At 40.4% G+C, this 15,295-nt stretch overlaps 1 protein-coding gene across 1 annotated transcript in view; it reads right to left on the bottom strand.

The window, feature by feature from the left end:
- CD34 (CD34 molecule) overlaps positions 1–14,313 on the bottom strand; it is a 99,087-nt gene extending 84,774 nt beyond the window's left edge. Inside the window, exon 1 of the mRNA XM_075853681.1 lies at positions 14,104–14,313. Within this exon, the coding sequence (XP_075709796.1) occupies positions 14,104–14,179 (76 nt within the window). The 5' untranslated portion in view covers positions 14,180–14,313. The remainder of the gene's footprint in view (positions 1–14,103) is intronic.
- Positions 14,314–15,295: the final 982 nt, after the last annotated feature.

The raw sequence follows: 15,295 nt of genomic DNA, 5'->3' as shown, positions 1-15,295 counted from the left end.
TTCGTTTTCGCATTCTCCTCCCCACCTTTCAAAAGCTATAACTTTTTTAATTTTTCATCGATTGAGTATTGTTTGGGCTTATTTTTTGCAGTGGCGAGCTGAGCTGTAGTTTCCATTGGTTTAATTTTGGGGTACATGACACTTTTTGATCACATTTATTCAATTTTTTTGTAGTAGAGGAAGTTAACCAAAAAACAGCAATTCTGCAGTTTCAACCTTTTTTTTACAGCCTCCACCGTGTGGGTTAAATAATGTTATACTGTAATAGCTCAGACGCAACGATACCAGTTATGTTGAAAAAATGTTACAATGCTTTTAGGGGAAAATTGGAAAAGGTTTTTTGTTTTTAAACTTTTAATATGAAAAGGGGACTTGAACCAGCGATTGTTGGATCGCTTGCACAATACACTGCAATAAGCCGTATTTCCAGCAGGGCTTCATAGGAGTACAAAGATGGCAGACATGGGGGCCTTCATTAGACCCCCACGCTGCCATGACGAACATCGGCACCCTGCGATGCTACGGCTTCTAACGGCTTTGATGTCACGGCATCTAAGGCGTTAAACTAGTAGGATTTTATACAGTCGACACACTGAACTTATGGAGCGGGTTCAGCCTGTGAGCCTGCTCCATGCTCTCCCACCTGATCTCTGCTGTATATATGCAGATAATGTCGGGAAGGGGCTAAAGGGAACATTCATTGTTTACTTCCAGTGGGAGAAAAAAATCTTTCCTGGTCATGTTCTAACCAGTAAAAAAAATAAAAAGAAGCTCTTTTGGACTCATGAGGCGAATGGGAGCCTAATGATACATTTAACGTAAATTCCGGAAGCTTTCCCGGCATATATGGTAAACGTCCACAGCATATTTCTGTGTTCGGCAGTTTCCGTCACTGCCACAGACTTCAAATGAAGTAGCAGGGCGCATACTCATCCGCTGCTCCATTGAACTCCTGTGGCAAGCGGTTTTGCAGCTGAGAGGAGCAGGGGACACTGGACCATTGGTGCTGTGCCAGCGGTCGAACTCCCATCTATCTAACAGTTATCTCCTGTCCAGTGGATAGGGGATAACTTGAAATGTCTGGAATATTCCTTTAAGTTGTCATTAAGGCTGGTGTCACACGTTGTGGTCAAAATGCGTGGTCTTGCAGTGGTTTTGCTGTGAATCGCAGGGAAAAGCCCCCACAATTTTTCCCCTTCGTGAGAACCCAGCCTATCTGCTTCGGGCTGTCAAAGTGACAGTTCATTTTTTTGCACCGTGTCAGGGAACTGAAATAATCAGTTCCCTGTCAGAAAGCGAAACGTGTCACTTTGAGTGCTGTGTCTCTGTATACAGAAGCCACTTGTTCAATGTCGGGCTGTTGTTCTGATGACCCAAGACGTCAGTAATCCTGTCACGTATTTCACAAGACATAAGCGGCTGGGAGTAAAGCTGAAAAGACACGTGTGTCTTCTGAGCATACCCCTATATGCAAATCAGTGGTGAAAGAGATCTAATTGACAATCACTAAAAATAATAAAGCTATTGTTAAAAGTAGGTAAAATACAATGCAAAAATGACCCATCCTCATTCAAAGCATAAAAAGACATTCCCCAAACCCCCTGATAAACTATTACAAATAAACTTGTGCACAAGAGTCGTTAGACACTCTGCATGACACTTGTAATGCGTTTATGCGATAACGCAGCCATATCACACTGAATGTACATATCCTAAAAATACAAATTACTCCTGGGCCCCATTTTTTGGTCTATTTTCCCCTGTCCCTATCAGCTCCTATGCCTTCCCTAAAATATTCTGTGTATGCCTGCTTAGCACAAAATGTGCCAATGAATGTTTACAGCCCTCTGAACTGGAATTAAGGGTTGCTGTATACTACTGTTGCATCTTATTGAAAAATTTGTGCCAGTGCAAATTCAGGACATGAGCCCAGTCAGTAGTTCTCCTCCTATCAATGCTGCTATCAGTCTATGGCCAATATTAGGTTATTAGATATCCATAGCAGATGTTTTTACTGTTACATCCACTTTGGTTAAAAACAAAACATATAACATGACATAAAGTGTAACTGAACTATCATACACCATCCTACAACACATACTTAAAGGGGTATTCCCATCTTAGACATTTACATTCAACTTATTAAAAGGACGTTTCCATAACGCCCATAGAAGTGGAAGGAGAGAGCTGCGCGGCCACCTCCGCCTGGATGGGGCGGCCAACTCACCAGGCAGGGACGGGGTCGAAGGACCACCATTCTGGAGATAGATTCGGATCCCAGAGGTCGGACCCACATCTATAAATGTCAAAGGGGGGAATACCCCTTTAATGCTATTGCCCTGTAGTTCACATAAGATATCACTTAGTGATACAGTGACTAAATAAAGCGAGAGAAGTAAAAAGAGTAATACAATAGGAATGCACAAAGTTTGGGAACCTATGGCATCTCTGGCAGGATATGCTGGAATCTGTAGTTCCACCTGTTGCTAATATATTAGCGCTCTGTAGATCAGTGTGACTTGTGGAACTACAGATTCCAGTATAAACCCAGCAAAAGCTTTGTGACTTTAAAACCATAAATGCCCCCTGAGCAGTAGGAGCTGGTGCCTCTAGAATGCCAGAAGGTCAGGACTCCCATGAGAACAGGACATACAATAGAGGAGTAGGGGGAACTACAGAGACACGGGGGCTGCTGGAGGAGGAGCAGCAATCTCTTCAGAAACTCTGGGGCTGGCACTCTGAGATCTGTGAGTCCTAAGCGGGGCCTGCTAGGAGTGTGTTTCGGGGGTTGTATGCAGTTTCTGTACAATGTTTAAATGGAGTCTGTCACCAGATGTCCCTATTGAACTACCAACAGGCTATTATAGATTGGGCTAACCTGATTCTGACATGTATTATGTCATTTTACAGAGTGCATCCTTTGAAGAAAAAGCTTTTATTACATTTATGCAAATTAGCATTTTGGAGAAAAGAGGGCGTCTCTGTTGCTCCAAAATGCTCTCTCTCATCATTCCCCAGTTCAACCCCTCTCCCTGCTTCCTTTGATTGACAGGGGCCAAACAGCGTACTAGTTTACGCCTGACCCCGTAGTGTAGTGAACGCGCGCCCCTACATCCTTATCGATGCATGTGCAGTAGTGCCGATTAGAACAATGAGCATAAAAATTACACTGCGCATGTGCCAATTAGGATGTAGGGACGAGCGCGCGTTCATTACACTACTGGGCCGATCTAGGTGAACTGGGTGAACTCGCCTAGTACGCTGCCTGGCCCCAGCCAATCAAGGGAAGTAGGGCAGGAGGGGTGGTTGAACTGGGGAATGAGGGGAGCATTTTGGAGCAACGACGACACCCTCGTTGCTCCAAAATTCTTATTTACACAAATGTAATAAAAGCTTTTTCTCTTCAAAGGAGGCACTCTGTGGAAGACATAATACATGTCAAAATCAGGTTATCCTCGTCGGGGCCCACTAAACTCCATTCTACCTCTCTGTGTTGTGGCTGAAAAGTGTGATTCCTGACCATGAATTACAGAAACACCTTAGCCCACTGAGCTACGCTTTTTCCGTAAGTCCCATAGAACTGAATTGTAGTTACAGAAACAGCACAGCTTGCATGCTACTCTGCGTGCGTAACTGCCATTCACTACTGTATGTTTTTATCAGAAGATATTTGCACAAAAATGTACTAATGTACACTTGAAGGGGGAGAAATGTAGCTGTGTAATCTACCATCTCTACAGATACAACAGTTTAAGGGAGTGCTTGAAATTTTTGATTGGGAATAACAGTTTCAGCAGATGATTTGAGCATACTATGGCAACCATTTATAAAAAGTACAGGAAACAGTTGTCTTGCACATAATATAAAGCAGGTAATGTAATTGTGTCCGACATGAGCAGCTCTCTAGGCAGCTGCCTCTTCCTGCCTATTAGTCCTCAGCTTAATTATGTTTAGTCCCTTAGAAGATTATATCAATAATGATGAATAATGGAATAGGCCCCAATTCCAACATGATATATTAAAAGAGTATGTGCAAAAAAACAGCCATTATACTGAAAGGCTGTCACAAAAATGAATATTTACTTCATATGTGTAAGGGTATGTTCACACGCAGTGTTTTCAGGCATGACAGCTCCTTGCTCCAGCATTCACTTTGGTGAGCACTTAGCCATGAGCGGCTCGGAGCAGACAGGCACGATGTTGTGATGTCATCGCGCCTGTCTGCGCTGCACAAACTGAAGAGCAGAAGGATCTCCTCGACCCGTTGTGGAAATGGGCATAGGTGAGTATGTATTTTATTATTTTTATTATGCACTATTGGGGCTGTGTGGAGTCAGCTATGGGGGCATTATACTGCGTGTGGGCAGCTGTGTGGCATTATACTGTATGGTGGCAGCTATGGGGGCATTATACTGCGTGTGGGCAGCTGTGTGGCATTATACTGTATGGCGGCAGCTATGGGGGCATTATACTGCGTGGGGGCAGCTGTGGGGCATTATACTGTGAGGTGGCGGTTATGGGGATATTATACTGTGTGGGGGCATTTTACTGTGTGGGGGCAGCTATAGGGGCATTATACTGTGGGGAGGGCAGCTATAGGAGCATTATACTGTGGGGTGGGCAGCTATAGGGGCATTATACTGTGTAGGGGCATTATCCTGTGGGGGCAGCTATAGGAGCATTATAATGTGTGGGGGCAGCTATAGGGTCATTATCCTGTGGGGGCAGCTATTGGGTCAATATACTGGTGAGACTAACCTATAGGGCATTATACTGTGTGGGGGCAGCTATAGGGGCATTATACTGTGTGTGGGCAGCTATATGGGCATCATACTGTGTGGGTGCAGCTATGGGAGCATTCTACTGTGTGGGGGCTGCTATAGGGGCATTCTCCTGTGGGAGCAGATATAAGGCATTAAACTTTGTGTGGGGCAGCTATAGGGGCATTATGCTGTGGGGTAGCTATGGGGTATTATAATGTGTGGGGGACACTAAGGGGTCATTATACTACATGGGGGAAGCTATAGCGGCATTATACTGTGGGGGCAGCTATAGTGCATTAAACTGTGTGTAGGGCAGCTATAGGGGCATTATCCTGTGGGGGAAGCTATTGGGGCATTATACTGTGTGGGGGCAGATTTACAGGCATTATACTGTGTAGGAAGGCACTATAGGGGCATTATAATGTGTGGGGCAGCTAAAGGGCCTTATACTGTGTGGGGGTAGCTATAGGAGTATTATACTGTGTGAGGGCACTAAGGGTTCATTATACTGTGTAGCGGCAGCTATGGGGGCATTATACTGTGTGGGTGGCCTCCTGGGTTGAGGCCCACTCAGATGTGTTTCACCACCCCTGTTCTAAACCCCTAGCTACACCTCTTTAGTCACTAATGGATGGGTTGAGTCACCATAACCCCATCAGCAGCCATAGTCATGCCTCAGCGACACACAGCAGCAGGATGACTTGAGACCGCCTCATACCAGGTCCGCACAATTGTCGCTGTGTGATGTTGCAGGGAGTGCGGTAGTCCCAAACAAAAGTATTGGCCAAAAGTGGGTCCCGGCCTTAGAAAGTTTGGGAACCACTGCTCTAGAAAAAACTAATACACTATAATAAGTATAGTGCAGGGCTTGTGGACACTCTCTCTTTAGTGTTCTTTGAATGCTTGAACCAGGCACCATTCACTCCATCCCTGCACAAGGAATAAGTGTATGGTCATTTACACACATGGCTATAAATCTAGCTTGTCAGTTTATTTACTTTTAACGTTTCTTGGCATTCTATCCGCTTATCACTTCTACTAAATGCAAGCTTTTTATCTGACATGTGGTTTGTCTTATTTTATTGATTTCATACTCCCTAGGAATTACTGCTCATAACACAGATACTAACAGGCAGGGCACTTGGAGTATGTGAGATATATATTTCTGATGGAAAAGAGGGAATGTCATAGGAAGATCTAAAATAGACATCATTGTCCCACAATAGCAGAGACCTGGGAGTCTGTTCTAAATTAGTCATGGAGACTTCAAGTATGACATGTGGAAGGAACCAGAAGGGTGGGACCTTCTGCCCTCTGGAAACAACTGATAAAATAAGTCCCCTTTTCACTCAGTGCCAGACAGGATGCCGGTGAAGTGTGTTCAAAGGCACGCAGGAATAAACATGGGAAATCAATCTGCACTATGACATCACTCTGGTCTGGTACAATCTTTCATTAGACGTCTAACTAGTCTGAATCGTCACTGATAAGACAAAAGAATGTGAGATGGATCACGCTAGGTGTGTCATCCTCAGTGTGCTCATTTGTCATATTACTACAAACTTTCCAAAACATGCCAACAGAAAGATATATTTTATCTATAAAGCAGTGTTAAAACTGTAGTCCTATGTGGAAAAAAAATACAATACATCGCTACCACAATTTTTAAAAACAGAAGCAAAGCACTCCATGAGAAGTCATCAGTGATAGTATGGCACTACGGTATGTGTGATCGTGAGGCTTTGATTTTACAGTCTTTACCACATATCTTTGCATCACATACCACTACGTGACTTCCAGCAGAAGGTCTTGAAAAAAAGAGTAAAACACCATCTACTGCTTTATGGCTGCTTAGCAGCTTAAGGCCCTATTACATGGTCCAATGATCGGGAAAACGAGTGTTCATAGGAACGCTTGTTCCCGATCATTGCCCTGTGTAATAAAGGCAACTTTCAGCCAATGAACAAACGCTCGTTCATTGGCTGATCTGCTCTTTTATGCAGAATTAAAAATCATCGTTGTCGGCAGCACATCTCCCTGTGTAATCAGGAAGATACGCTGCCGAGATGAGGAAAATTTATAGGGATGAGCGATTGTAGTAATGAGTGCTCGTCCCTCTACATATCCAATCATTGCTCCGAGTGATAGGAGCAAATGAGCGCCGCTCAACGAGCTGTCTCGTTGATCGCCGCTCGTTTATGCGACCCATGTCAGGCTGTGTAATAGTACCTTTAGAGACTTTCTTGGCTAATCTTGTTTTCTCTCATTGCAAAAATTGGAAGTGACCCCACACAATGTTTTGCCCAGTGCCCTACACAGACATTGATCCAGCCCTGATAATAGTTTATATGTGGTTACGTCACTGTATATTGTTACTGCCTTGGTGTATACATAATGTATATAATGTTCATTAAAAATTAGCCTTTAATAAAACCAGGCCGTGGCCAGAAATATTAGTTCACCTGTACAGTGAATATAAGGTCCATGGCTAGTGATTATGAAGTATGTAGCCTCTGGTGAAGTGGCATGAAAGCTGCAGAAGCGCTGACTGTCAGTTTTAGATCAATGGTGGTTGTACTCAAGTTACCAGGTCTATTATTGCACTTTCTTGGAAGATTCTACTTACCTTAAAGGTTATGGACACCTTTGAGGGCATTTTTTTTAAATTGTTTATTTTAAAATAAATAGATCAGTCAGTGTGTTTTGTGTAACTTTGTAAGTAGTCTTTATTTAAAAATATCGCTTTACTTTTGGAGATACATCTGTTCTGTATTCTCTATACAGAGCAGCTGTATCATTCGTTTTACAATGAATCCGTTAGTCCCGTGGACCTGCAGCTTCAGGGTCGGCGGATCCTGCGTGTCTCTCTCCACCTGTAATCAATTACATCTAAGTTCATAATTTAGATGTGATTGATTACAGGTTTGACCCGCCGACACTGAACCCGTCAGGACTTTGGGACTAATTACAAAGACTAGACTAATCTATTTACTTAAAAAAAAAACAAAAACAAATGCCCTCAAAGGTGTCCTAGCCCTTAATGTCTTAAATAGGAAAATTTTCAATTCAGCCCGCCAAATGTACCCTACATACATCAGTGATTACCTCAGTGATTAGTCCACATGAGATTGAGAAGAGGTTCAGGTTGGAGATCAAGAAACAAAATCGTGCTGAAACCATAGGCCCCATCAAAATGACAACGTCCACTTATCCATTTAGCAGTGAGATGTAAGAATCAGGTTGCTTGGTTATGATGAGGGTAGAGAGATCCATTAACTTCATGTTGTATCAATTACTATAGTTGATAGTCAGCTTATGTGACGTAGTTAAAATGTATGATGGATTTATCTCTATTGTGGGTAAGCTAACGTTTCATCTTAAATGCAGCATTCTATAGTAGATATTTTGTTCATGCCAGTAAAACAGATGTCTTATCAGATATGGCATAGCACATGTCTTATGTTGAGACAAGGCAATGCGTGGCTTTTGTATCTTTAGATGTGCACATTTTGTTCACTGTCCAGTCTCTTAATCAGTCACCCAAATGTGTTAGGAAACATAATAAATAACTAATTGGAATATAATAACGGTTTTATTTCAGTTTGATGGGGTATATAACGATTTTCTTTGATAAATCATAATGTAAGATCAAAAGTGTACTGGAATTTTACAAAGGATCCCCTGGTTTTATAATGAAAAATAATTTCTTGAATAAGGTTCTCCGTTCTAAATTTATTTTTACAAAAAATATTGTTAATTTAGCAGTGAGGGAAGTATAAAAAAAATCCTATTCCCTTAGTTCATTGGCAATTGTACTGTAAAATGAAGACCCAAGACCTAATGGCATACTAACAACCCCATTGAAAATTTTTTGATTGTTCGGCAATGTATCCCTAGCTAACAGACAGTTAGACAATCAATTGATCATCTTAATGCTGGCTTGGTAAGGTTCCTGGCAGCAGGTGAGGAAGAGCAGGAGTAGGTAGGAGGGAAAAATAGACACACATAGACACACAAATGTGCTGTAGCTACTGGTAAGCGTTATATGTTACCCCAGTGCTAGATTCTCACCTACACTGCTAATTACTGCTGTATAATGTCCTCCATGCTGCTGCAACTTCTGGTAAGTGGTATATCTCACCCCAGTGCTTGATTCACAGCTACACTGTTCATTATTGCTGTATAGAGATAGGGTAGCAGTATTCTCCTCTTCTATGTGTGCTGTGTATAGAAAACATGACAGCTGTTATGCTTTACTCACTAGCTGAGAATTAGAGATAGAACCTGCAGAGGGGAAAACTGCTAAAAAAAATAATGCCATATACAAATATAATATCCATAAATAGTATTATTACTCATATACACACATATGTCAGCTTATTCTGAAAAGTCATCTAAAAAGTTGGGTATGCTTTGAGAAACTTTTAACCATACTTATAAAATAGAGAGAAATAAGACATAACAAAAGAGAAGGTATATGAAATCACAGTAGCTTGCTAGTGAGCCATGACCCGGACGGAGCCGTAGACAGTGGCGGCTATTACAGTAGGAGATTCAAGGGGCGCTAACAACAATAGCCTGCCTTGGCCAGGGTATTTAGATGCAGGGCTAGGGAGCACGCCTGTGTCCTTCTTTCTACCACTGAAATTTCAGCATAAGGAACCCCTGTGGAAAGTCTATGCCTTTGGTATGCGGTTTAATAGAACTGCAGTGATGCATATCATTCCTGTCCAAATAATAAAATAAATGTTTTTGGTTGGCATAAATGGAAGGATAAAACACCATGCCACAAAAAAAAATTAAAAAATTAAAAAATTATATATGTATATACACACACATACACAGTACCAAATGATTCGTGCATATGTGCTGTAAACCCCTTTACTCTGCTGTAAAGTCAACCATTTTGAGTACCATGTTACATCAACAGTTAGTTATGTTCCCAGTTCCTAGTAAATTGATAGCTGCCTATGTGAATATAGAAAGTTTGTAGTTCTTTATATTTTATGTAACTTCCTTGCTATCAGAAAATGCCAATTCAATGTTAACTATTGCAGTAGAAAATATAATGCAGCACAGATGAGACACAGAACTGTCCTTTTATAATTTTAATGTATTTACAAAATATAATTAAACTGTTACTCAAATGTCAACATATGCTACATGAGAAGGAGCCAAGTCTTCACCATTCGTGCCAAACTTGTTTTAAGTTTCCTTTACTTCAAAGCAATGCTAAATTACTTGCAAGTGGTGTGTTCTGTTCCAGTGCAGATTTTTTTCTCCAGTTCTGGCACTTTCTCGATTCATTTACACATTTGTAGTGTGATTGCCAAACTATCTTATTGGAAACTTTGAACAGGAAGGGAGTTCCTTGACTTTTCAGTGTTCTTGAGAAATGTTTGAGAATGGACAATATTTTCACATGTCCATCCACATGGGTTCGGGAATTGTTGGTCATGTGTACAACTATTAATACATTTACTGTCACTATATCAATGGTCTGTCAAATTCACAAAATTACTGTATGTAATTTTCACTTGTTGTACAAAGGAGAGGGTCATGTAAGAAGGAAAAAAAGAACATCAGGGGTTTTGCCAGGATTATACATTGATGTTTTTTCCTTAGAATAGGCCATCAACGTGTGATCGGTTGGGGTTAGACCCCCGCACCCACTCTGATCGATAGAACAAAAGCACTTGAATGGAGCTGAGCTGCTACACAAGGCACAGCCGCATGTACTGGAGCGCTGTGGTCCCTTTATACTGCTAATTGGTGTGGGTCCTTCGGTTGTACCCTCATCGACCACACACTAGGGGCCTATCCTAAGAATAGGTCATCAATGTAATTTCAGAGAAAATCTCATTAGGTCCTCTGTAACATCCAAACAAATCAGGTTTTTTTTATGATATCTTGGAGCTGTTAGTGAAAGAGGAAGTCCTACTGGGAACAGGGACATGTGTGATGTGTGTGAATACAATTTGGGCAAAGTGCCGTGGAATATGCTGGCACTATATTAATAATATTAAATAAATTTAACTAAAAAGTAGTCTGGTTTAGAAAACTAAGTTAAGAGTGTCTTGTTTTCTGGAGGACCTGTTACATTTATACATTACATGGATAGCCCATTGATTTAAATGGTCACTGTGTAATGTTTAATTTTCTCTAGGGTGCAACTGCAGGAAATGTGAACAGGTGATCACTGGTGGTCTCATCAGGATACTCTGTGATCATCTTATTGCTGGGGTACTCCTCAAACAAGAAGGAATTGTCCAAAACTGACAACCCCATTAAAGTATGTTCTGATATGTAATCTCCCCAAATTAAGTAACAAGTGAACTTGGTAATGTAGCCAACCCCTTTGGAGATTTCAGTAAATATGGAGCAATGTCAGAGATCATGGATAATCCCCAACAAACATTGAAAGGCTTAACCTCATTGAAGCCCAGTGGATAAAAATTATTTTTAAACCAACTCACAATCAGACAAAAAAAAACCATACTCACCTCACCGATCAACCGGTGCTTCCATACCGACAGTGCCCAGTCCCACCGGTCTCTACTTCCTGCTGCAGCGATAATGTCCCGACACAGGGACATGGGACCGTTGCAGCCATTCACCTACTATGGCTGTAGCAGGTCACTGCTGTGGCCTGTGATTGGCTCCACTGGTCACATGTCTCTGTGTTGGGTTGTCATGGCTGCAGCAAGAAGCAGAGACTGGTGGGAGACCGAGCAGCGTTGATACGGGAGCGGCGGGGGAATCATGAAAAGAGTATGGCATTTTTATTTGTGCACACCATCATGAGCTGGTTTAGAGATAAGTTTAAATTCGCCGGATAACCACTTTAGATAGCACTGCATTCCTTTGTTCTGGGAATTGGTGAGGATTCCATTACCATGATCTCATTACCTTCTGCCATTTTTCTGTGATAGTTCAGAAAATAACTAATATTTTCATCCTTAAACTGTAACCAGTTTAGTAATGCCCAATCTCCTAGCTAATCTGATAGGCGCTGTCACACTGATAATGCTAGTGAAAACTTTGTCCCAAAACGTATTTTAAAAGTTATAAACGTTTTTCTAAATATGCAAATCAGGCTATAATAGACAAGTGGGTGTCAACACCAGCGATTCTCCTGAAGTGGAGCTACCTCACAGCCTCTGACGCTGTCCTATCAGCATGAAGCTGCTTCATACACAGTGTGAGAGACTGAGGCTGGAGGGAAGGCGGGTCATTTCAAATAGCCATATCTCTGGATGTGGACCACCTAGAACCTAGATTCTAATCTTTCATATGGCACCAGGATCGCAGTTCTCGCAGTGAAACAACCAGAGGCATCACAACTGTATGATGCTGACTGGACAGCTTAATACAGAAAACATTACAACACCCCAAGTGAAAAGAAAGCGTTATCTCCCATTTGGCAAGTATAGTCGAATTAGCATATTACGAAAAATGCACACAACTTTTCATATAATAAACGTTTTTGAAAAAAATTACACTGTAATCATAGTGGCTATTAGATTAGTTAGGAGATAGGGAATTAATAAACTAGTGACAGATCCACTTTAATGAGAGCATGTCAGCACTTTTTTTTTTCCCTTTGGAATAATCAAAGTCATAACAGATCGTACAAGTCCTTTAGACAGTGTTTAGAGTTACTTCTTTTAGAGCTACGTCTTTTATTTAAAAAATTGCTGTGTATTCGAGATTGGAATCCTAAAATCTTTCAAGGTAAATTTTTCTTGCAGGAGTCCCAGGCAGAGAAGAGTTCCTCTTTAATTTTCATGTGCAACTTTTTAGCCATTCACATACAAAAAAGGAACCCTACATATTATGTCATGTCCCCAGACCCGTGTTTGCTAATGCAACATGATCGTAAGCTGCATCAGCTTCAAAGAGGTGGTGGCTGCACTTGTGTGTGAATCTCTCCATTGAACAGGGGATTCTCCTGATGAGGTGGGGTATATGCCATTAATATTTGGGATGGAAATACCCATAAAAAAAAGTATTAGTAATCGAACACAAGATCTTATTTCCATAAATCATTATAACTACTTTTATATCATAACTATAATAATTTGAGATGTGCACAATCTTTATGGACTATACAGTTATATAAGTGTTATATTTATCTATATTTAGAGATATTAAACATTAAAATATTGAAAACTTACAACTGAAAAACTGTTAAAGGAATTTTCCTCTGGTAGATACTACTAGGTACAGTATATGTAGGATTCCAAATATTCCTTCTTCATGGTGACAGACACCCACTACAGTAAGTGTTTGAATCTATTATTTTTAAAGAAGCACTAAATGTAAATGTCTCTTAGAAATGTACCAGAATTGGAGACATTTAAAATAGTTATGATGGGGCAGATATTTTCCTGGACTTCCTGTTAGTAATCCCATTGATGAGCATTACAATCACCTTTTCCTAGCCTTAAACGTCTTCACATTATAAACTGTCAGAAGTTTATGTAAATACATAGGACATATAGTCTTAGACAACTAAATAGTACTGGTTTCGTATTTGTTCAATTTATTGTATTAGGCTATACTTAATTGATCATTGAAGCACAATGCATTGACAAGAATTGTGCTCAGGCTACGTGCCATATTTATGAAGACTGCCAAAACTTTTTTTTTTTACAAATTTCCCGTAAATATTAGAAAAAGCCATGTGTGTGGCTTGTACGTCACACACTATGCAACATATTTAAAACATATTTCCAACAATTTTCCGCACATAAATGTGATGGTAAGCTATTCCAGGTAGAACTTAGCATAACTCTGGAGCTGCGCCACATTCTTCAATCAAAGTGGACTATGTTGATGAATACGGTTCGCGCTCCTCTAAAATTCCATACTGTCTCTATTATACAGTAACGTGTAATTATTGTGGGATCGTTCAGGGATCCTGTGTAGATTATATGACCTGGTTTTTAATGCAATTAACCTAACATAATATATTGCTTAGTTTCAATATAAAAACAACAACACACTAATTACTCCATTTTTCCTAGATATGATATGCCTTTCTATAATACTTTGGCTAAGCAGCAACGTCTATACAAGAAATACACCATTATCCCAAACTTTATGATCTGCATGTGACAGTAAATGAATGGAAGCAAAAGAAATAACAATCATAAATAAATGAAATGTGATATTTGTTGTGGATGTAACCAAAGAAAATGCATGTTTACCAAGGCATTATTTTACTAAAAGCTTGCGCACAATGCCTGACAATGGACAACTGTGTAGCTTTCAGTGCTACCCATGAGTTAGCATGTAATGGTACTATAAGTCCTCGCATACTATCACTGCTACTCACCCAGCACAGTCAGGATACTCATCATAGCAAGCAGGATTTGCCCTCTTGTCCAGGTCCTAAGATTGAAGGGAAGCATCTTTTTGTCTGTCAGTAGTAGTAGAGCAGAGAGAATCAAGTCCTGGGTTGCAATGCCCTGTAAGGTCAGAGCTGCAGAGAGAGAAAGAGCGTTGTGTGTTCCAGCCTCAAGCACAAGTGAGGTGGAGTTACAAAGGTCCCATGTTTCATATGATATGTTTATGTGCCCCCCTTCAGTGCTATTACGTAAAGTAGGGGGAGGATTACATTCATGCAAGGAAATCTACTACTTAAACACACCACAGAACACTAAATACCACTACAGGATAAAATCACAGATTTGGATGTGATGCTATTCCTTAGATTTTACACTTTACTTTTGTGAAATTACTTTTTAATATATATATATATATATATATATATATATATATATATATATATATATATATATATATATATATATATATATATATATATATATATATATATATATACATATATATATATTTATAAATTATTATTTAATATTTAATTTGAAGCTCCCTCTTGTCAGAAGCGGAGTTAAATCTAAGAATTCCGGTAGCCCACAGTTACTGCTAGAGGTAGCTGCATATGGATTTTTACGTTGAATTAAAATCTGAATGAGAGACGTGATGCTTCAGGATGACTTGAGAGCTATGTAAGTCTATTTGGTCTGAAGATGTAACAAAATAATTAAAATTTTTTAAAAGAAAATTCCAGTCAAAATAATCTTCTCCCATTTTAGCCAGAACGTGGGAAAAAAAAGCGGCATGTTCTTTCTTGCCGCGGTTCCACCTCTGACCTCCCATTGAAATCAATGGGAGGCAGAGAAAGCGTTTTTCTCAGCGTTTTTTGAAAGTGCAGTGATTTTTTTTTTCTCCCTGCAAATTCCTCCGTGTGAAGTAGGCCATATCGTTTTTTTTATGTTTTACTACTTTAGCACAATTAAAAGTATTTGTTTTTGTGTCGCCACATTCTAAGAGCCTTAAAGTGTAGCTAAATGTTCGGCAAACTTCTGACATGTCATAGTGACATGTCAGAAGTTTGTATTGGTGGGGGTCCGAGCACTGAGGCCCCCACCAATCGCTAGAACGAAGCAGCTGAAGCGTTCGTGTGAGCGCTCAGCTGCTTCGTTTCTGTTCGGCTTTTTCCGGAA

The sequence above is a fragment of the Rhinoderma darwinii genome, chromosome 2 (genome assembly GCF_050947455.1).
Source record: "Rhinoderma darwinii isolate aRhiDar2 chromosome 2, aRhiDar2.hap1, whole genome shotgun sequence".
NCBI lineage: Eukaryota > Metazoa > Chordata > Amphibia > Anura > Rhinodermatidae > Rhinoderma > Rhinoderma darwinii.
Note: the sequence above shows the minus strand (reverse complement) of the source record. Positions and strands in the feature narration are given on the sequence as shown.